Source organism: Lytechinus pictus, chromosome 3, assembly GCF_037042905.1.
Source record: "Lytechinus pictus isolate F3 Inbred chromosome 3, Lp3.0, whole genome shotgun sequence".
In the NCBI taxonomy this organism is placed as follows: Eukaryota; Metazoa; Echinodermata; class Echinoidea; order Temnopleuroida; family Toxopneustidae; genus Lytechinus; species Lytechinus pictus.
In genome coordinates, this window is record NC_087247.1 from 23,973,620 (window position 1) to 23,997,644 (window position 24,025).

The window sequence follows — 24,025 nt, forward strand, 5'->3', positions numbered from 1 at the left end:
TTTTTTTTCATTATTATTTTTTAATCATTATTGATGAACATTACAATAGAAACAAACATACATACATACATGTACATAATAGAGGTTGATAAATACTAAATGGGCCGCACAACGTAGGTTACCTATGATCGGCAAGTTTGGAGTACAAAAATTAATATACACAAAAACTATCACTTTTGGCTGCATTGATGAAAAAAAAATGTGAGAAAATATGACAAAGCAGCAAGTCTTTCCATAAAAAAATGAAAACTATATATATAATGATCATAACTATGTAAATTTAACTGAAAATGTTTTATTTTACAAGTCTTCTTTTACAAGATGTACATGCTACCCTATAGATAATATTAGATTTTAATTGAATACAACTGACATATTTTCATTGATGAATACTATATGGTTCTAATAAATCTAAAATATGTGTGATTCCTTTAATGATTATCCTGTATGAGCACACAAATCAGGCAAACTTTTGCCTTTTATTATCTCTCTTTCATACAAGTTATCCATTTATAATCATCTGGTGTATTTTATAAACACTACAAATATCTCTGGGGTAATGGAACCATGCAGAAAAATATAAAAGAATTCTTTTAAAAATGATCACATTGGAAATATTAGAAAATACTGCCATGTAATTCAAGTAATGTTGTCATTTAAGTTTTGCTGCATTTAAAGTAGTACTAATTTAAAGGATGAATTATCGAAACCTTATTTTGCTAAACAGAACGTAGACATTAATTGATTCTCCATTATACTACTACTAATAAAAATATACTGGCAGCACAAACCTGGTGGGTGTTTCATAAAGTTGTTCATAAGTGACCTAAAGAACGACTGGTGCACCATTTTTACATGCTAAATATTCACCAATGAACATTCAATGGTGAATATCATTTACTGCAAGAAAGGATCAACAGTCATTCTCAAAGGCACTCTTAACTTACGAACAGCTTTATGAAACGACCCCCAGTAATAAACTAGCAGCTCTTATCTAATATCATACTATAGTTAACAAAATTCCTTGCTCTTTACAATGAGTTCTCATCTTCATGGAAACTTAGTATGCTTAGTATTTCTTGTGCAAAATAGAAGGCTGTAAAATATGAATAAATTTTATGCATATCCCTCAGAATTATTTTCTGTGAGATTTGGTCACTCAAAATTAATATATATAAAAAAAATCATACCCAAATCAAAGATCTGAGTGAAAGTTGGCTAAAACAAAACTTGGTTTTAAATATATGTACAAGTTGTTTTATCTAAGCACCTTTGATCCTTATACATAACTCTTTTAAATAAAAAAAAATGATAGAAAGGGGGACATTCAGAACTTTGTCTTGATAAATACCTTAAACGTCATCAAACACAAAGCTATGTGTTGTCTTTCTGTTTAAAAACACACACAATTCCATGAAATATCCAAATCGCTGTCATTGATAAGCAAATAACAACGAAAGAAATCTTATGTACAAAAAGTTACATATATTCTGTCAAATCAAAATGAACTACAAGATAAAAAGTGTCAAAACCAAACAGGAATTTAAACATTCTCAAGTTCCTATCTGAATAAAAGAAATTGAAGAGTGCAAAGTGCTGTAATTCTAGAAAACCACAAATAGTTCCATGCTATTTACCAGTAATTATCTTCTTATAAAACATAAATACTATAAGATTTATGTCTACAGTTTTGCAGGCTCTTGACAAAGAAAATGTAACAGACAATATCTTTACTTTCAAGAAAATCAAGGCTATTGGAACATTTTAGTATGTTTTCCTACAATTCTACAATGATTTTTTTTTATTGAATCATGTCATATAGTAATATGTATAGTCTAACAAATATCATTCTTCCCAACCTATCAGATCAGCTACAAAAAGGCATAAAAGTGTCAATTCCATGTATTGTCTTTAAATTCAAATGACAAGAAAAGGATTCACATGTCACATGATTTGACAAGCTATATTATTTTTTTTTCCTTCTACAATTCTTTAATCACAGTCAGATCCCAATGTGCTTTCTTTAGTACACCACAGATAAACAACACTCTTCTTTTATCACATAATTTTTTTCATGATTTGTCAAGCAATCTGTACACCCATAAAAATGTTTTCAAATAATCATTTCAACTCCAATCTAACCTTAAATAAAAGAGACAAATCTTAAACTCTAATAAGCTCAAGTATTAATTTAATATTTTCTCTGTTTTCCTTTGTATACCAAAAAAGTCTCAGAAAGCTTTTCTGCTTTAAGATATACTATGCTTCACGCTGCACTATGGTTATGAATTATCTTATTCGAGGTAACATCGCATAAACTGCTGTTCAAGCCATTACATCAGATAGTACACAAGACAATTGTTCTTAAATTCTTTTTCTCTGACTTAATATGAAAAATAGGCAATGGCAAAGTAGTACGTTCAACAAAGTTGTCGAGAATTAGTACTAGAATCATGTAAAGAGTACTAGGTATTCTGGCCTTCTTTGCCAAAGACTACAGAGTACTGTTGCAATTAGGACTAGGACTTGGCTTGCAATACCATGCAAAGTGATCAAATTATGCTTTAGAAATTTATGAATGAAAGATATGGCTACACAGCTGTCTTTAATACACAATGATGAGTAATCTCTACATAATGATCTTCACATTCCTAATTATGTACAATATTTCATCTGCCCTCATGAGTCTTGAGACAAAAGGTATTCAGTTGTCCAAGAGAACTGGACACCTGAAACATATTACAAATCGACTTAAAAAGAGATTCCTGAACAAAAGCATCCATATGACTTCAGTGGATGATGTATAAACCAATATAAACAATGCAGTTTTGTAACATAGATAACAAAATAATATACAAACAGAAAGGACTAATCCATCTCATTTGCATATAGGTATATAATGCAGGAATGAGTTGTGCATTGTACTACAAATTAATCTCTCACTTTCCTATCATTTACGCAAAAATGTGTTTTCTGATCCCCATGTTCAGAAAATACACTACCACAAGCAATATGGATGATGCCTGCCTGAATATCTAAACTCTTTACTGTAATGACTATAATGTGACAGAGAGAAGAGACAAAAATATAATATATGATGACTTCATGTTCATTATTAATAAATACATAATGCATAGTGTACAAAATAAGCTGACAGAAGATGCTGATCAATGCAAACATGATGCTATTTTGTTTTCATGGGACTGTATTCTGAAGTCAGATTTGATTTTAACTCTGGTCTAAAGTTGTGGTTTAACTATGGATAGCAAACTGTGACATAAATCTCTACCTGTAAAAGTTCACTGAATCAGCTCACTTGGCTCTCAAATCATTCTTAACTGCCAGGGTAGGATGAGTATGATAGTTAGTAAAAGAAGCATACAATGTAAACAAAATGTTGACATGTTTGGCTAGCCATAATTTCAGCACAGAGTTAGACCATGGTCTAAGTTAAACCTTACTTCAGAATACGGGCCCAGTTTGTAACAGTCAATGAAAGAACTAAAGGTATCTGAAACATGAACAGGCAACATTGTTCCATCATGTTGTCACCTTCAAGTTTATTTATTCTATCACATCTTTCTTACACCTGTACAGGTATATACATATATAAAAAAAAAAATCAGAAGTCAATATTGCAATGACATATCATTTATGCCCAGGAAGTACACGTTAACTCTAGACTAAATGCAGGTACACTACTGCTTGCTTCTTTCTTGCAAGCAAAGGCTTTACATAATGATTGCATCACATGTGATTGAATACATGCCTGACCACTGGAAGAATATCATACAACCTTGAAATGTTTGTAGACTTTGTACTTAAATAGAATCCAGAGCCATGTACATATTTCTATATGGCACAGACATTGTTGTATCAGTTAAAAACTACCTTCTTAGGATGAAAGCGAGCACAACCAAAGACATCATGACCACTAGAGTCATCGACATCCAATATTAACAAGCTTTCATTTTCATAGCACAATTTTACTTTGTACACAGCTTTGACACTTGCAGGAACATGGTACTAAAATGATCATTAAATAAACAGGTTAAATATAAAACTCACATGAATGATAGTACATGTCTCAAGGGATGCTCTTTGCATACTATACACATGGCCTGAGACGCACAAGCCGGGCAGTTCAATTTAGTTGTGAGTTTATGAACATAGACTTAGAGATGAGTATCAAGTGATTTTACATTAACCATTCTTACTCTAGAAACCTCAAGAAAGGATGATTTCCTCTGATAATGTTTGATCTCTTGTCTCTAAACGGATTATTTAGACTGCATGTAGAGAATGATGATATGAGGATAAATCATCAAGGCATTGTTTATATAGAAAGTGATACAATGATTCTAGGATCATGAGGCCAACAGCTGTTAAGAGGTTAAGGGGGAACATAGGCAGGTGGTGATTGAAATCGCGTCGTGCTTGGGGCATGGGAATTCCTACTCTCTGGTGGTGAAGGTGTTATAGGTGGTGGAGGCTCGTAAGGAGGAGAACCCCCTAGATCCACCATGGGCATTGATGGCTTGTTGGCATCATCTGTAGGTCTATGGTCACTCATCAAAGGTTGTCTTGTACCATCATCAGCAGAGTATTCTGGGGGTGGTAATGGTGGCTTTTCGTTCTTCATGATTAACGGTGTCGATGAAGGGTGTTTGTCGGCTTCGTCCAACTCTTCGGTGAATATGATGGGGATTCCTTTGTTGATGAATGTATTCTGGTCTTCGTCTGAGAGTTTTCCCTTTCGGTTCCTGCGGTAGAGAATGAATACCACAATACCTGCCAGGATGATGATGAATGCTACAATGACACCTGGAAGGACATTGGTAATCCATGCATCATTTGATTTTGTATTGCCATCTACAGGAGGAGGGAAGGCCTTGGTGGCAGGAGTCGTAGGAGCTAGAGTGGTTGCATCACAAGTGCCTTGAGGAGCTGCCTCAACACCAGAAATAGTGTAATTAGGAGCAAATGCATCAATAAGAGCTTGCGTTGGCTTGCCATCAGCTGTTACAAGCTTCTTCATGAGTTCTTCAATCAACTCAACAGGACATGTATCCTTTGGAATGGTATTATTGGTGAAAGAGAGAATGACTGAACCACGTCGTATACCAGTTATTGTCAGAGCACTAGCATCAGGATCACCAAAGACACTAGCTATCCTATTGAGGATATCAAGTTGCAATGCAGGATTGTTGATAAACTCATCAAAGTCAATATTAATTGTTGCTCCCATGGCAACTGGAGGCGGATCCTCTTGTACTGCATTGGATTCCAAGACATGAACTTCAAAGGCATCTCGTAATTCAACACCTTCTTTATCTTGAGCAACCAGGACGTAAGTTTCCACATCATGAACCTCCTCAGTGTAAGCAAAAATTGTTTGCTTTTGCTTGTCGAACTTCAGCCAGAAATCAGGGCTCAGGATTGAACCATCTGCATCAACCAGCATAAGTGACAGCTTACGGGTATCGCCATCTTCTGGATCCATGTAGGTGTCTGCGGGGACTACAAACACAAAAGGAACTCCAGCAAAGACATCTATCCTTTCAATTGGATGGACAATCTCTGGTCCTTTGTTGATGTGTGGAGTTGTTTCTGGTGGTGCAGTTGGCTCTGGTGTTGCTGCAGATGGAGTTGTAACAGGTTTAGTTGGAGTAGGCATGATGACAACTGATGTTGGTGCCATTGTTTCAACAGGACTGCTGGCTACAGGTGTTGATGTCAATGTAGGCATAACCACTAGGCTCTCTGTGGATGTCATTGAAGGAACTGGTGGACTGAATGTGCGAGTAGGTGCTTCGGAAGTTGTCATGACTGGTTTCGTGACAGCCGGTGTTGGCGTAGGAGTTATCACAGGTGTTTTGTAGAAAGATGTCTTTGATGCTTTGACTGTTGGAGAAATAGACACCTTCCCTGTTTTAGTGGAAGTTTCTTTGACAGTCATTGTCATGGTGTCTTGAGTACCTGCTGTTCTAATCATACTACTCAGAACAGGTGAGCTCTCTGTGGGGACTATATGAGTAGACGGGGTAAAAGTGGACAGAATTTCTGTAGGTTTAGGTACACCTGTTGGGAGGGGTGTGGGAATAGGGGTTCCCATCAGAGGGGCTTGTCTTCTGACTCTATTCTTGATGATTGGAGTATTACTACTGACATGCCAACCCTTAATGTCATAATTTAATTTCTCAGCCATAGAGCCATCCTTTGAAGCACCCTCTAGGATAGTAACAACTGGTAATTGTTCAATATTCCGACCACATCCAACCACCCAACTCAATGACAACCCTTCATGTTTGGCAGTGACAACATTTCCACTGCCGGCAGCTAAGGCTTGATAACCCTTGACATCATCTTTCTCAGGAAGAAGCCTGAAGGCAGTCATGGGTATTCTAGAATACTTGGACATCTTGGATACCATATCGATTCTCTGAAGCGGTGTTAACATTGACCAGTCAGCATCCAGGATGATAGTTGCTCGAACAGCTGGCTTCTCTGGTGGACAAACCACAATTCCTTCTTTGTGTTTGGATGTAGATTGATCTGTGTTCTTTGTCTGTGGTGTGTCATGTGGCAGTACATTGATGCTGAAGACATCTTTAGTGTTTGAGCTGTCCTTGGTAAGATTGGAAACCTTTCCCAATGCAGTTACTGAGATATAGTACTGGCGTAGGTCTTCTTTTCCTGGGATTCCCTGAAGTGTGTGCGTCTTGTTGCTGAAGTTCAGCCATGATGGAAGCGATTGGGCCCCAACTTCTCTTAACTGAAATTAGAAAGAAGGAAAAAAAGAAGAAAATTAGAACAATTAATCAAAATTCAAATCATTTATTTCAAAGTCATCTTGATGACATATTGGAGTAAAAGTATTTTATTTCAATGTACACCATACCCCAAAGTTGAATACTGCCCTCTCTAGCCCTTATCAATACTCTGACCTCTTGAATGCAATTTCACAGGTTATATGCCTATATAACATGAATACCAACGAGATGTAGGCCTACAGTTAGGGAGGACGAGATCAGTAATTAAATATTCTGCCAAAAATCAACATAAACAACCTTTTTGATTTCGTTGAGAGACCAATCATTTCTGTGATTCAATTGAATTCAAGTACAGAGAATCAGGAGTGAGGTAAGGAGCTAAAGAAGGAGACGGTGAATAGTCATTGTCATTGTTGGGAAGTAGGAGGGAGATGATACCAAAAAAAAAAAAATGCCTGAAGAGTATCGATAAGGAAAGGAAGAGTGGAAAATAAAGAAAATGGAAAAAGGAACTACAGCAACGAGGTTGTGTTTGTTGAAACTTGACCTCAGTACTATGCAGTTAACCACTTACAATTCTTTGGCAGTGATAATTTGAGCTTTCTGTACCTCAACCTAAGATGTTTTCAGACCTGCTCAAATTAGCAAATTTTTCTTTAGTCCACCTTGATCAGAATATTGTTGAAATACCTGATGTTTTTCCAGTGTAAAAGCAAAATAGACTTTAATATACCCAACAAACAATATCTGCTAATTAATACAAACTTTTCAATTAAAAATTCACAGGTATTCTTACAGCGAGAAAGCAAATTATGACAACTTTCTCATCACAGTGATCATGGGTTGCGGATGCCATGAGCACTTTATTTGCTAGCTAGCGGAGATTAGGTGGCAACTTTAAATGCATGAACCTCATTCGCTTCTCAGAATTATGACAAACAATTTTTAGAACTCGCCTCAAAATGATCTTGTATGGGTGGGTATAAATGCAGAAATTATCGTAGGAGGGTATCTTGAGGTTACAGGTTCTTGTAAATTGAAAGGTATTTTTTATGATTGGGTGGGTCTGAAAGCATCTATAGAGGACAGAGAGCACAGGTGGAATTCATAAAAACCTTAACTTTCAGTAAGGTCACATCAGGGCCAGTGTAAAAAAAAGTTTAGACAGACATGATTCATTGGTGCAGAATGCAAAACTACTCAAAATGTCACATTCCTCTGGAAAAAACAAGTTGGTCTTCAAGAATAATTCATGTTTTTTTATGTTCCTGCTGGAGATTTACACTTGTTTCAACCATTCAAAAGATATGATAAAAGAGTGAATTGAAATTTCAAGTGTGAAGCACTTGGCCAATTCAAAGCTGAGACTTATCTCGTGAGACAGATTGACAGGTAGATCTTTATCATAGCAAGAAGGCTACACATCCTTACAACAACTACACAATAACATTGTGTAACATTTGTGTGAAAAAGACACAAGATTTGAAAAATTACTATCCTGCCTACAAGTTTTTCTTTCTATATCTCACTGAAATCAAATCAAGGTATCAAAAAGTCCACATATGCCTTATTTCAATTTCCAACAATCTACACTCCATAAGAGGTTGACATACATGTATATTTAGGCCTAATGTATATTTTGTTGCTATTGTAAAAAAAAACAATATCTCATTCCATTCAAACTCATATATATTTTATAAACTGCCATGAATATATTCAAAGGGTCCCTTTTGTATAACAATATACTTCAGATTAAGACAACATTTGTAGCTGTTGTATACCACTATTCTTTAAGGCCTGGAGGTCTTATACACACAAGAAACATACATGTATCAAACCAAAGCATATGACTATCCAGCTTTGCAGTAAGTGAGGTAGGAATAGAGAGCAGTGTCTTTCCTCAAAGCTGATTATATGATTTATCAATCACAAACCTGCCTCGCATTGCCTGAGGGAAAGGTTTAGCATATGGACCAGTGGATTTGATTGGATATGTATCATATTTGACTGCACCTTGGAAGAGAATAGAAAGTTCGGTTCTTGACTCAAGCACCCCCCCCCCCCAATAAAAAGCACAATTCATGGAGAAACATACACAAGCAAATTAAGCACTTTCTAATATCCTTCCATACAATATAAATCTTGAATTATGATAACACAAAACAGGTCTGTAATGAATGCAATGCTTGGCCTTCAATGAGAAAATAACAATAGATTTTACCCCCAAAAATCTTATTGAAAAAGGATCAGGATAACTCAGTGGGAAAATATATTTAAAGGAAGCTCATTTCCCCTATCGAATTGGAACATCTTGTGATATTAACCTCTGATGTTTAAGGTTAGGGATGTACAATCATTTTCATTATCTTGCTTACTACTTTCCCTTCATTTCATCTCCAGTGCCAAGCACACATCCATGCTCTGCCACAAACAATGGCTGCTATTGGGAACTGATATATTTGTCCGCAATCTGGTAGACGAGTTACGCTTCCGCAGGGATGACAACCACTTTGTCAACACCCAACGACCATCAAACAAATTAAATTGCGTATTCCAAGCCCCCCCCACCCTTCAACTGGTTAGTGAGAAGTGACAAGATACTGACTTTGACAAGCAAACTAACATATGTAGTTACAAGATTTTTATTCGCAACAAAATAAGTCCTTGTTTGCCCATCTTAAAGTACGGTTTTGTAATAATCTGAACATCTGTGAATGAAATTAGAAGTCAGATGCCCATACAGCTACAAAACTGCGTAGACTGGAGATTCTGACTGAACTTGGCGACTTTCTCTCTACATGTGTGGCACATATGTAATCAGTTTCTGGAAAGAGTGGACTTTCCCATGTCCTTATTACCCTGGCCTGTAATAATTCACAGACAGTCTCAAAGTCATGAATTCTTTGATTCTGGATAGCAAAAAATGAGATTTCATTTTTTTATTTAGGTTTTATTTACAAAACTTTGATATACATGTACCGGTAATAACATAATTATGATGAACAGTCTTCACATGCAAATGATAAATATGAAATATAATCTCAAATATGCTACATAAACGAAGTGCATGAAAATGTGGAGGAAACCTTAGAAGCAGAATGCTTGTAGATGAGGTTCCCTTATGCAATAATAAAACAATATCCCAGAATATAGGGAAAAAATAAAGCTATATGAATTTCACAAATTAAAGCTATGCAATAGAGATCAAATCCTCAAAAATAAAAAATAAAATAAAGTAAATCAAAACATGCATTTCAATGGAATAGGTGGTTTTGGTCAAATAAAAAAACAGCCCCACTTTAATAGAGAACCTGCTGCCATGACTGAATCTTTCAGAATTTAAATGCAGCATCCTAAAGAAAGTCCTATACTCTACTCAAGAACAGAAGAAACACACAGATCATGGAATATTGATTTTAAGATCTGTCCTGCAGTCGTCCCACCAACTCAGCGTGAGTCAAACGCACCGGCAACTTCTTCCATTATTTTCATATGACTCATGGCACAGTAAATGGACAACAACTCGTAAATGAAATAGTAATGAAATAATAGGCTTAACTGCTCAAAGGGAAAATATGTTTTCATATGGTTGCCTCGGGGCTTGAATTCAAGATGGGGGAAACAAGCTTCTCAAAGGCAACAACATTTCTCTGTCTTACGATTTGGTTTGTAATAAATTTGTTTGTACTTTTCATGTCAATTACATTTCATGAAGGAACCTTGGATTTGCACATAACATACACGTACATGTGTATTTTGTGAATCTGGAGAATAAAGATTTTTTGTTAAAATTTAAAGGCAGAACCAGGAGTGATGCTGAAACAAAAGATGGCCACTTGCCCCAAGAAAGGTTTGATTTTTTAAGATTATAGGGGTCGATTTGGGATGAAATGTACCATTGCCATTTCACCCTCGGCGGCACCCATGCTGTTAAAACTAAAGTCCTTTGAAAAAAAAAGGGAGTCTCATTGAATATTTCAACCTGATCACAAGTGACTGGCTGGATTGTAACAATCCTAATCACTGATAAAACATGCGAATGCCAAAGAGTGCATCCTTATGTTTTATTTCTGAGAGTAAACAATCACAACAAAAGATAGATTATGTACATGTAGACGCAAAGACAAGCATTCATTCATTGGGAGTATATGGTAGTGATGTCTTATGCATTTTAACGAGAGAGCGATAGCCCTATAAACGGACTGTGGGCTTTGTGTTCTCAACAGGCTTGTTTAAACAATGGAACAGGACTTGCGCATAATGATGTTGATATTGAATGGGTCAGTAATATGGACGGAGCAAAATGCAATCTGATAGCGACACAGTCAGGCATTCTGTCCTCATGCTTTGTAAGTTCTGTCTTTCCAAATACAGATTAATTTGACAAAATGCAACCATTATAGGCCTACATTTTCAAATTATACTACAGGCCTAGATGAAACAGACAATAATTGTTTAAACCTTGATAGATGATCAACGATCACATTACATTCAAAATATACATTACATATTATGTGAGGTAATCACTAGAATAAATATTATGCTTCACTGCAATTACATGGTGAGGTGATGGAAATATTTCAAAATCATTTCTCTTCAGTTGATGAAAATGCAACTCAATCCCTGAACCGACTGCCAGCCTACGTTATCTTGTACCAGTACTGATTGTAATTGTAAATCCATTTCATCCTCTTAAATGGGATTTAAGCAACATTATTTGCAAAACAGAGTTGCGTACCACGACAAAAATTGTATGAATGCCGACTCCACCATGTCTACTTCCATTTTTTGACAAGAGAGCTGTAAGATTTATGTGCGAAATCCTCTTTAGATTAAATCTATTAATAAGATTCAGATTGGAGGGAGGGTGTTGGACCGTTTTGATAGCCCATTCTCCCATTCAACGAATACTTCCGTTTGTGCTGAGAAAAGATTTGTCACTGGTCTTGTCATGACCATTACAAAAGGAGAGGGGGTGGGATGCTGATCTCAGAGTCTCAGGGTCGACATTTTGAAATACCCCCCTCCCCCCAAAAAAATGAATGTGATTTTATACCACTAAAACTTTTATATTCAATCCATTTAAATGATGAAGTGCAAAAAAGATATATTTCCTGTTATAAAAAATGTTGCTCCCCTTCCTGCCAAAATCACCCTCAGAACAGTTAGGGGCCTAAATGAGGGACCCCAATTTTCTTTAAAAAAAATTTAATGCCAATTTCGTGTTCTCCGGTGTTCTTAAAGATAAATTCCAGTTGTGGTAACGATTTCAAAATGAGTTCGTACAGAATCCAATGAAATGACCACCAAAGTGTGTTTGTATAAATAAAAAATATGTGCCAAATGATTCTGGAAGAAATTGTGTAATTGTTGAGAAATTAGCAAATAAGCATGGGATTCGGGTCAAGTGTCGGGCCGACATTCAAAGCAATAATAATACACTGTCCCACGTGCGCTTATCTGTGTTGGTGATCTTCAGTGTGAACATTTTTCATCGTAGATTTCAAGATTTCACAAAGTTCAGTTTATGTAACTGTACCAGATCTAGATCCTCGATGATTTAGTGACAATTAAGCCTGGTCTTACTGACTTTCTCGTGAAATCAGTGTTTACTGCAACTACTTTCATTTATCTTTAACATCACATTCTGCGCTCTTTGGTGATCTATGGTCCATGTGATGAAGCAATTGTACATAGTGAAAATCTTAAGCTTGGAAAACACATTGCAAAACACTGAACAGGTTTTGATGGTAGATTTTTCACCTCTGTTCAGGTTTGTTTTATTTAATTTTGATTTGATTTTCTTGATTTTCACTGTTGTTCAAATTTTTGGCCTGAAAAATTGTGTTTTCTGTGAAATAAATGTGAATTCTGGGAATTTTCTCAGTTTTCCATATTGCATAAAACAGGGCACCCTAGCCTGCATGTTTAAATGCTTTAATAGCAAACTCTATTGAAAAATGTCTGATACCCCTACAACATTTAAGTGTTATTCAGTGGCAATCTTATTTTCCATGATGGTGGTAATGGAGTAAAGAACTAAGGCAATTTAAACTGATTTTGATTGCAGTTTGGAGAGTCTGTGTGGTTCAGAAGCAATCTGTTCTGGAGACGTCAAAACTCAAAATGTAATAACTAGAATGATTGTCTATGAATGTCCGTTGGGATGATGGTATGAATGGAGTCGACTGGACTACCAGGTGGGTGTTTCATAAAGCTGTTCGTAAGTTAAGAGCGACTTTAAGAACAACTGGTGATCCCTTCTTGTGGTAAATGGTATATTCATTGGCGATGGTTTAGCGCGTAAGAAAGGATCAACAGTCGTTCTTAGAGTCGCTCTACGAATAGCTTTATGAAACGGCCCCCTGGTCTGAATCCTCCCATTGACCACCTAAGCACTGTTTGGCCTGACAGGGTGAGGGAGCAATAACAACAGATCCCATTCAGAGAGCCAAGAACTGGTCTTGTTACCACTTAAGATAGTCCTTTCACTTTCTTTTCCTTTCTTCTATCTTGTGACATCAAGGGAGAGTATGAATAAAAGGCAAGGTTTATCAGGGAGGACATCCTGAAAGACAGAGAATCAATGGCTCATAATCAATTGAGCTCAGAAGAGATCTGTTTGATGGTAGCGCATTGTTTCATTATACAGGCCAGTGGGAGCATTGTATGGGGGTAAACAGGTATTAGGCAATCTCATGAATGGGATGACCCCATGTATAACCTTATTGGAATGCAAAATGAAAGAGAGGCTTTTCATATCACCTGCATACTCATATTACAGTTATCAAGATAATATAATACAGTAAAAGAAATAAAGAAGACTTATTTTGCATGCTATCATCTGTGAGTACTAATGGCATATAATGGCCATATTTTTAGACGTGTTTGATAAAGTGTAGGCCTAAATATTTCATATCATTTAGGCCTAACCTAAGTACAACATTCAACTACAAGTGGAGATATCCCAGTGGGTAAATCTTACATCAATAAAAATGCGAGAAATTTCCCCCACCAACCCAAATACAAAGTAAGAGGCATAGTGTGTGTGTGGAGTAAGGGGACCAAATATTATACAGATGCATAGTCTGCAATCTGGCTCCACATTACACTCAACTTTCACTGGAGACAGACGGTAAGATTACATTTTCAAGAGAGATTCCATGGAGACAATCATGGTGTCGGTCCAATTATATTAAGAAAGCATCCAAGCAGGAAACCATTCCAGAAGCAAACCATCAACTGAAAATGAAAGAGCTCCCTGATTGAACATTATACCGCTGTAACATTACTGTAAAGAATCCAGCATAATTTCCAACCTGCTTCAACTATATCACAGGTGTAAAACCAATGCCAAAATGGCTGCATCAAGATATGACCTGATGATTCCAAAAGCAAAAGCAAATATCGTCCACAATAGGTGGTTTCAGACTGCCTCGAAGTTCGTCAGTTCCAGGTATTTTCTGATTGGGAAATTTACCCCGATCAGAAAATACCAGGTAATATTGGCAATGTGAAAGCAAATCTCCCCAAAAGAAAATACCCACTAAATAGTAAGTACTTGTCAAAATTACGAGAACTTTCGTTCGGATTTTTCCAAGGTCGCAGGTATTTTGGCAATGTGAAAGCAATTTACCGGAACTTTTAGCCCAGCGTGTAGTTAGGCGCGGGCACAGTGGGTGGCTGCTGAGCTAGTGATTTTGAATCTCGCGCCTTGCCTGCTTATCAGACCATAATGCGCATGCTTGTAACTTATCCCGAAGAGTATGTTTTGGGGCGGTGTGAATGCAGCAATAATTAATGGGTATTTTTTTGCCTAAAAAAGTTCTCTTAATTTAACTGATTCTTATGATCGAGGCGGTTTGAAACCACCTAATAGGAAACATGGGAAGGGAGGTGGTACAGGCCTATCAAATAAACAAAGATTATGAAAAGGATCATAATAAACTGATTAGTTCGGCGAATCCATGTTGCTAGAAATTTACTTTTGACTAACATGTAATTATACCCGGGGGGAGTCAAATGTATAGCTGTACACATGCATGACCAAATTATTTCCAAACACCCCCTAAATTAGTTTTTTCTCTGTGTGCAAAAATAACCCCCTAAAAGTTTTTCGCGGGCTTTATTTACACAATTTGGCCCCTAAACAAGTTGTCACCAGAATATGACCTCGGGGAAAAAACATACCCTAAAGACGTTTGGCTAGTCTTTAAAAAAAAGCTTTGGAAAAAAATACATACCCTAAATATGTTTGACCCCACGATTGACCATTGACCAGTCTTTCAAAACCACCTTTTTTTTGAAAATAATTGTTTTTGATACCCTTAACGAGTGCATGCGCGGCGCGCGTCCAAAACTAAAAACACCCCTTTAAACACGTTTAATATATATTTGACTGCCCCCCCCCCCGGGAATTATACATACATGTATGCCTGGAGATAACAAGTTATAAATTCAAGTATAATACCCCTTTCATAAACCCAATAAAACATATCCTCCAATTAGCCGCCTAAGAGTAATGCGGATAATTCAATAAAAATTGCGTTCACAAACTCCATAAATTATTTTTACGAGCGCCCGTCCTGAAAAAGGCGGATAATCGTCATGACAACTGGACACGCCCCCTCCAATGCGGTTGTGTTGGAAAAGGGTGACCTTGTGACCGCACCATGGCAATTATCCGCATTATTTGGAAATACGTTCATAAACTCAAAATCTTGTCCCGATGCCGCTATTATGCTGATAATAGCAGCATCAGAATAATGCGGATAACTCTTGTCCTCCTCTGATTTTACGACCAAATTATGCTGCTATTAGCCGCATAATTGTGTTTTATTGGGTTTATGAAAGGGGTATAATAACAAGTTATAAATTCAAGTATAAGGATCAGTCATTGTTTGAAATGGGGGAGATAAGAACAAGAAGCTGGACAGCAATGCACCACCAGAGGTCACATCCAGTGTAAATAACTCTTATTAGAGTCTGAAGTAAATAGGCCTCTATAGAATAAATCTAAATATTTTACACCATTCTCTCATTTTATATAACCATCATAACGTGATGAAGCAGCCAAGACTACAGAGCCCATCTCATTACTCACCAAATACTTATCTACATCTCCTCTGAAAGCCTCCTTGGGTATCTTGAGGCTGAATGCCACTCCCACCGTCGCCGTCGTATCAGGTATACCCCACCCTGGTGATACCGGTTTCCACACTCCGAAGCTCGGCTCTGGCGCATCGTCAGATTCTTCAAGATTGTCTCTGCTTTGGGGTTCATACCAGTCCCTATACACAGCGTTGATTTCTTGTGCTTGTCCCAGGGATACAAGCATCACTGCTAGTACAGTAAACAGCAGTAGTACTGTTAAAAATGTGTGTGGTCCTGAGTGAGACTCCATCATTACTGAGTTTCTCCCTTCACCTTCTCCACTTGAACAACAATAATTCCAGCTTGAGTTGTAATAATTCCTCCTCTAACACCTCTTACATGGATCCACAAGCAAACATCAACAAGTTTTGTGTTTGCCTTCCTGCTAATGCTTGATGGTAAGAAGTACCAAATGTAGGGAAGGAAGAAAAAAAAAGCTCTGGATTTAACAGAGCTGGGGGAAAAAAACTTAACGAGTCAATGTTAATCCTCTTTTCCCTTTCTGCTAATTCTTCCAATTATTTCCTCCTCTGATGCAGCATGGACAGACAACAAAGCATGCTTGTTCCCGAGTATCCTCCAATATGAACATAAGCACAAAAAGCAGTTGTAGAGAAATGGGACTGTTTTTCCAGCTGTCAGAACACTGTTTCTGTCACCTCATTTACAGAGGGAAGATGGAGATGGATGAGCAGTAGTCCTCAGAGCGAAGTTCTTGGGAAATAGTTCTTGTCTTCCACCATGGACCCTTGGCACTGGTCACCTCAATGTCAGCTGGGCATTAGGACAATGGTCAGTTTGGATCAGGTTGCAGCACTCTGATGTTTTTCACCTGCAAGGACATAAAGAAAAATACAAAAGATTTAGAAAATTAAAATTGAATTCATTATATTTTAATATGCAATATGATAGTATTATAGTAAGTGTTTCTCGTCACAACGAATACGATCTTTAACATAAATACCATGATAGCTGCAATAGGATCCTGCATGAAGGAGCATAATTATAATCAATATCTGCTGTAAATATGACATCACGCACTGCTCAACATTTCCAAGAATCATTGATCCTCATATTGCTAAAACCGATGAACTATGATCAATTGAATTTCATCTCGGTAGCTCTGACTTCCTTAAATAAAATAGTTCCACTGACTCACAGCTCAGCAACGACCAAGAACAGTGCGGTGAAGCAAGAACTTACAGCTTCTGAAAGTAGATCTTGAGGTGGGATATGCTCCACTAGGTCCATGACTAAACATTCAATGTCTTCAGGGCAATCAATACCCTATTCTTCAACCAAGGATCACAAATACAGGTACATGTGATCCCCAAGTCAAACATTCATGTCTAACCTTTTGTGTGTATTATGAACTTTGTTGTTTTTATGGTCAAAGGGCTGGCAGACAAACACTAATTAAAGTTATCAGTAAACTAATTTAAAGTAACAACCTGTTAATTGTAAGCAAGGGTTTATGGGACCGAGTCAATTTACCCTACTGCTGAATGCAATGGAAAAAGTTGATAATGGGGTTGGTGTTATATGGGGGAAGAGGTGCTTTTTTGACAACTGTTGGAGATCCAGTGTGCTGAGCTAGTCAGTCAATTGGCCGTCAAGTTCAGCATTTCCCATAGGATTCCTTAAAATCATACTTCGTAACTGAAGATTTGTACATTGAAGACTGGGCATAGAAAAGATATGGGAGTGGTCTTTATGCAAGCTGGTCATGGAATTAGGAAGTTGTAGTGCTGCTTTCCATGTCAGCAAGAAGGAAACCATCCCATCCATGGTTCACCGAGGGCTTGTTTTTTGTACATGCAGAATGCACTACTGCTTCATTGGAAAGGTAATCTTTGCTCCACAGAATGTGAACAGAGAGGGGGGAGGGGTATGAATACATCTATTGTTGGATCAACACATTGTTCTCTTTCCTCTCTCTCTCAAGGGCTTCAATTGTCCCAAAGAATTTCCCACCTCTTTCTGACATAATAATGTACAGTAGTACTAGCTATTGTGGGGTCAACATGAATGAAAGCAAAAGAAGACAGAGAGTAGGGGAAGTGATTGAGTAGAATAATTAAATGCACACAAATAGATGACCTATATCATCTAACCAACCCACTGGGAATATCATATCTATCATAATAGTGGGAGGTTCTTTGACAATTTCTGGACAATCTGAAAATGGCAGCATTTTCAATTTTATGTCTAGGCGAATATAAACCAACCGTTTCTCCTATTGCACATTAGGTGGTTTCAGACTGCCTTAGTAGACTTGTTAACTGCAAAAAAAGGGGTGAACGCTGCATTTTTTAGTACAAATGTCCCACTTGGCACAAATGTTCCTTGAGTCAAAAGAAAAGGATTCATCCAAAGAGACATGCTGTATCTATGCAAATAAGCAAGTAATTTGCATAAATTTGCATATTATGTCGATATAGTAAAAACAAGTATTTCAGAATATATTTTTAACCAGAACTGCCCTAAAATTGGAAATAAAGACTTAGGGTAAGAAAGGGAAGAAAATTGTCATAAAATAATTGGGATATCCTTGTTTATTATTACCTAATTTACATAAATTATGCAAATTATAATTTAAAACAAAGTATTTTTTCATGAATCCTGAACTGTTTTATAAATAACAGCAATTAATACACAATGTCAACATTCTACATGAAAGAGAATATATTAGCGAAAACATCGATATGCTTCATGACAGTATTAGTGTCTTAATTTGCTTAGAAAGAGGGCAAATATGTCAAAATGTATGACGTGATATTGCGCTAAAACGAGACCAAAACAACCTCTATGTCACAGTCACACTCACGAATCGGACAATAAAGCGATCAATGGTATGTCATTCGAGATAACACAATCTCAACACAATAGCTTCCATCGGCTTCTCGTATCGCTTTTGTTGGTGTGTCTGCCACACCGTAATCTATGGTATATACGGGCAAAATGCATTTCGGTATCGGTAAAACACTATTAATTTTGTTTTATTTGTTTCTAATTTGTTTCTCTTGGAAAATTTACAGGAGACATTGCTTTGCAGGTTACTGCTTTAATGAAGCTCTGGCACATGAATCATGACGAATGTACCCCACCTCAATCCATATTTTAACTTTGTTAAAATATATATCTTTTGGAGACCCCGAAGTGGCAAAACCGCATTCCCCGCGGCATTCCCGCTACTTTACAAAACCAGTTTGACTTGTATTATCGACTTGGAAAAGACAGATGTATGAGACATCAGTTAACATGTTTCCAGAAGATAGTTTTTTTTTTTTTATTTAAGCCTACGTCCATGGGAGCCCTCCGAATTTACCCCTTCCCCTCTCTGTATTTCGACACTAAATAAAAAAAAATATCGTGTTTTAAAGCCACCGGCAAGGCAAATTGCGTTTTTGGTATAATAAAGCAACTTTTATATCTATATTTCATATTTATCTATATTAATATTATTATTATCATTAATATTATTATTATTATTATTGTTATCATTATTATTATTGTTGTTGTTTTGCAGTTTGTAATAGTGCTCTAGCACAGTAAAGGCTATAACCCAACAGGAGCATGCCTAGGATACCCTTTCCCCTTTTGGTTTTATGTATTAAAAAATAGTTTATTGTCTTTAGAACTCATATCTTGGAATAGATTGAGGTGAAAATACTCTACAATTGACATGTAGAAGAGCTGTGGTACATTGAAGAAAAGCCACACGTAAGCTCTAAAATACCCCTTTATTGATTCCACTGTATGTTAGATTTAAATATTTTTAGAGTCCATTCGGAAGAAAGATACATTTCTACTACACACAGTAAAGCCTCTTTACTTTCTCCTCTTGAAAAAAAAAACATAGAAGGCATTGTTTTATATCGCATAAAATAAGTTCGTGTACATGACGGTGGCCTGTCGAAGTTGCCCAACCCTTTATTTTGTTTTGACAATATATATTTAGAATATCGTCTAAATGAAGCCCTCATCTGGAAAAGGGCACTAAATAAAGGCAGCATCTACATTATATAGAGGAGGCCCTGGTACTTGGAAGCGGGGGCTGAAGCACCCGCAAGATTTTTCTGAAGGGGGGGGGGGGCTGTGCTGCGTGTGTTATTCTCCATAGACAGCACCCCCTGGAATTCCGGCAGATGTGACAAAACGAAAAAAAGAAACGTTACCAAAAAAAAAACCTTCATTTTGTTGTGCAATCCATTTTGTTTATTTGCTTGTTAAATGTCTTGATGTAAATTTGAAAAGCAAAAAAGTTTCAATGTAAAATTTTGGTCCGAAGAAATTTAACAAGCTTCAGCCCCCTCTTCCAAGTACCAGGGCCTCCTCTATATAATGTAGATGCTGCCTTTATTAAGTGCCCTTTTCCAGATGAGGGTTTCATTTAGACGATATTCTAAATATATATTGTCGAAACAAAATAAACGGTTGGGCAACTTCGACAGGCCACCGTCACGTACACAAACTTATTTTATGAGATATAAAACAATGCCTTCTATGTTTTTTTTTTTTTTTTCAAGAGGAGAATGCAAAGAGGCTTTACTTTGTGTAGTAGAAATGCATCTTTCTTCCGATTGGGCTCTAAAAATATTTAAATTTAACATAGAGTGGAATCAATAAAGAGCTGTGTGGCTGTTCTTCAATGTACCACAGCTCCTCTACATGTCAGTTGTAGAGTATTTTCTCCTCAATCTATTCCAAGATATCAATACAAACAAAAGTAATCTTTTAAGAGTTCTAAAGACAATAAACTATTTTTGAATACATAAAACCAAAAAGGGAGAGGGTATCCTAGGCATGCTCCTGTTGGGTTATAGCCTTTACTGTGCTAGAGCACTATTACAAATGGCAGAACAATAATAATAATAATAATAATAATAATAACAGTAACAATAATAATAATAATAATAATATTAATAATAATTATAATAATATCAATAATGATGAATGTAAATATAAAAATATAGATATAAAAGTTGCTTTATTATACCAAAAAACGCAATTTGCCTTGCCGATGGTTTTAAAACACGATATTTTTTTTATTTAAAGTCGAAATACGGAGAGGGGATGGGGTAAATTCGGAGGGCTCCCGTGGGCGTAGGCTTAAATAAACCAAAAAAAAACTTTCTTCAGGAAACATGTTGACTGATGTCTCATACATCTGTCTTTTCCAAGTCGATTATACAAGTCAAACTGGTTTTGTAAAGTGGCGGGAATGCCGCGGGGAATGCAGTTTTGCCACTTCGGGGTCTCCAAAAGATATATATTTTAACAAAGTTAAAATATGGATTGAGGTGGGGTACATTCGTCATGATTCATGTGCCAGAGCTTCATTAAAGCAGTAACCTGCAAAGCAATGTCTCCTGTAAATTTTCCAAGAGAAACAAATTAGAAACAAATAAAACAAAATTAATAGTGTTTTACCGATACCGAAATGCATTTTGCCCGTATATACCATAGATTACGGTGTGGCAGACACACCAACAAAAGCGATAAGAGAAGCCGATGGAAGCTATTGTGTTGAGATTGTGTTATCTCGAATGACATACCATTGATCGCTTTATTGTCCGATTCGTGAGTGTGACTGTGACATAGAGATTGTTTTGGTCTCGTTTTAGCGCAATATCACGTCATACATTTTGACATATTTGCCCTCTTTCTAAGCAAATTAAGACACTAATACTGTCATGAAGCATATCGATGTTTTCGCTAATATATTCTCTTTCATGTAGAATGTTGACATTGTGTATTAGTTGCTGTTTTTTAAAAGCAGTTCAGGATTCATGAAAAAATACTCTGTTTTAAATTATAATTTGCATAATTTATGTAAATTAGGTAATAATAAACAAGGATATCCCAATTATTTTATGACAATTTTCTTCCCTTTCTTACCCTAAGTCTTTATTTCCAATTTTAGGGCAGTTCTGATTAAATATATATTCTGAAATACTTGTTTTTACTATATCGACATAATATGCAAATTTATGCAAATTACTTGCTTATTTGCATAGATACAGCATGTCTCTTTGGATGAATCTTTTTCTTTTGACTCAAGGAACATTTGTGCCAAGTGGGACATTTGTACTAAAAAATGCAGCGTTCAACCTCTTAACAAGTCTACTACCTCAAAGTTTGTCAGTTCCAGGTATTCTCTGATCGGGAAATTTACCCCGATCAGAAAATACCAGGTATTTTGGTAATGTGAAAGCAAACTACGCGTAATTTCCCCGAAAGAAAATACCCGCTAAATAGTAGGTACTTGGCGAATTTACGAGAACTTTCGCGGGGATTTTTCCAAGGTCGCAGGTATTTTGGCAATGTGAAAGCAATTTACGGGAACTTTTAGCCCAGCGTGTCGTTGGGTGCGGGCGCCGTGGGTGGCTGCTGGGCTAGTGGTTTTGAATCTCGCGCCTTGCCTGCTTATTAGACCCTACTGCACATGCTCCTAACTTCAGGAATTTATCCCGAAGGATATGTTTCGGGGCGGTGTGAATGCAGGAATAATTAATGGGTATTTTTAAGCCTAAAAATGTTCTCGTAATTTAACGGGGATTCTTGTGATCGATGCGGTTTGAAACCGCCTACTGAGTACATCTCCATGTCTGAAATAGAATCCAAATTGTCTTGAAATCATTACAAGATATCCTCACTCTAAATGCTAAGGTGACCGAGGAGATAAGACGGAGGCTACAAATATCACTTAGGGTGCCCCATTAACATTTTTCTGATCAATGTAAGAGAAGAAACCCAGTCTCATCTTGTCCTAACAACAACAAAAGGTCATCAGTGGTATTTCACTAATGAGAAAGTAATTGTTACCTCATTTATCAATCAATTACAGTAGTCCCTGATACATCTGGCTGTCTATTCCAGTCCCCCTTCAAAGAAAAACAAAGCTTTAAGGATATCCAATAAAGATGCAACAGCAACATAATTTTGCTTCATAGCCTAGGCCCAATTTAACAGAATAATATTTCAAATTATTGTGCTTCACAGTAGGTCATTCATAGTTCATTAACATTATCAAGACAAGAAGAAAAAGATAGCGGGGAACTATGGAATAAAAATCAATTAAAATACACTGAGCACCCAGTATAATTTAACCAATTACAGTAGCTAAATATGAAGATTAATTGCCTAGTTGGCTTCCTGACAAGTCCTGACAAGGCTATTAAGACAAATGTAGGATACATTTAGCTCTACATTATGAGATGAGAGTGAATACACTGACCTTTCCATGCACTGTTCAGGTATAGAAAGATAGGAAGAATTTGCAGGAGAATGTGACTACCCACCCAGATAAACACTCAATATTTTATCTGGAATCCATACAGCTATCTCTTATAAAAAGGCAGTATAAACATTATTATTACCCTACTTGCCAGCAAGTCCAATCTTCTTATTCCCATATATTATTCCTACATCAATATAGCTGCGGTCAGGTCGGTCTGCAAGATAGTAGGTTCGAATTCTAGAAACAGACTTGTGAAACTTGCACATCGGTCACATGTTGTTTTACCTTGTAAAGCCACAATACACCCAAACACAGACTAGTATCACTTCCCAGCCACTGTGGCATTCCTTGACAGACACTTCTTTGGCCACATCTCACACCCGATTCCCCGACTTCCGTTTGCCACCTTAGCTTTTACCTTGTCTTTGGCTCCCAACCGCAATCCCTTAGTACATTTCCATCTCATGATATTACACCTCTGTTCCAATTGACAACACCACTATTTATTGCCTCCCAATATAGCTCTCTCCCTCCTCCACAACACAAAATAAAAGCCAACCAATAAACTACTTCAATCGTGTGACCAATGGTATATTGATTCTTGTTCTGGTGTCATCTAAACACACATTGTGGTGGGATTGATCGTGTGCCATCGAGGGGGCAGTCTGATATTACACAGTAACCCTACTACTACAAAACAGAAATGGGCCAGAGAGAATCAGACACAAAAGAAACACATTTATGGATCAATTAAGATATCTCGGGAATGTGATTGACATGAATCGATTTCCATTTAACATAACAAAACATACTGGTCATTGATTTTCTTGTTAAGGACTTAAATTGAAAGTGAGTC

The 24,025-nt window shown here is 36.8% G+C and overlaps 1 protein-coding gene across 4 annotated transcripts; it reads right to left on the reverse strand.

Annotated features, from left to right (window-relative positions):
- LOC129257580 (dystroglycan 1-like) lies at window positions 1-23,793 on the reverse strand. Of its 4 annotated transcripts, none has more exons than XM_054895944.2 (3): window positions 23,588-23,793; window positions 15,877-16,758; window positions 1-6,775 (listed from the first exon to the last, which is right to left on the reverse strand). In XM_054895944.2, exons 2-3 carry the CDS (start codon window positions 16,177-16,179, stop codon window positions 4,394-4,396), a joined length of 2,685 nt encoding a protein of 894 aa, XP_054751919.2. In that variant the 5' UTR covers window positions 16,180-16,758; window positions 23,588-23,793; the 3' UTR covers window positions 1-4,393. The 4 variants fall into 4 exon arrangements, with proteins under 4 accessions (XP_054751919.2, XP_063952745.1, XP_054751920.2 ...); XM_064096675.1 differs by lacking the exon at window positions 23,588-23,793 and adding an exon at window positions 17,086-17,139; XM_054895945.2 differs by lacking the exon at window positions 23,588-23,793 and adding an exon at window positions 16,968-17,106.
- Between the last annotated feature and the right edge of the window lie 232 nt (window positions 23,794-24,025).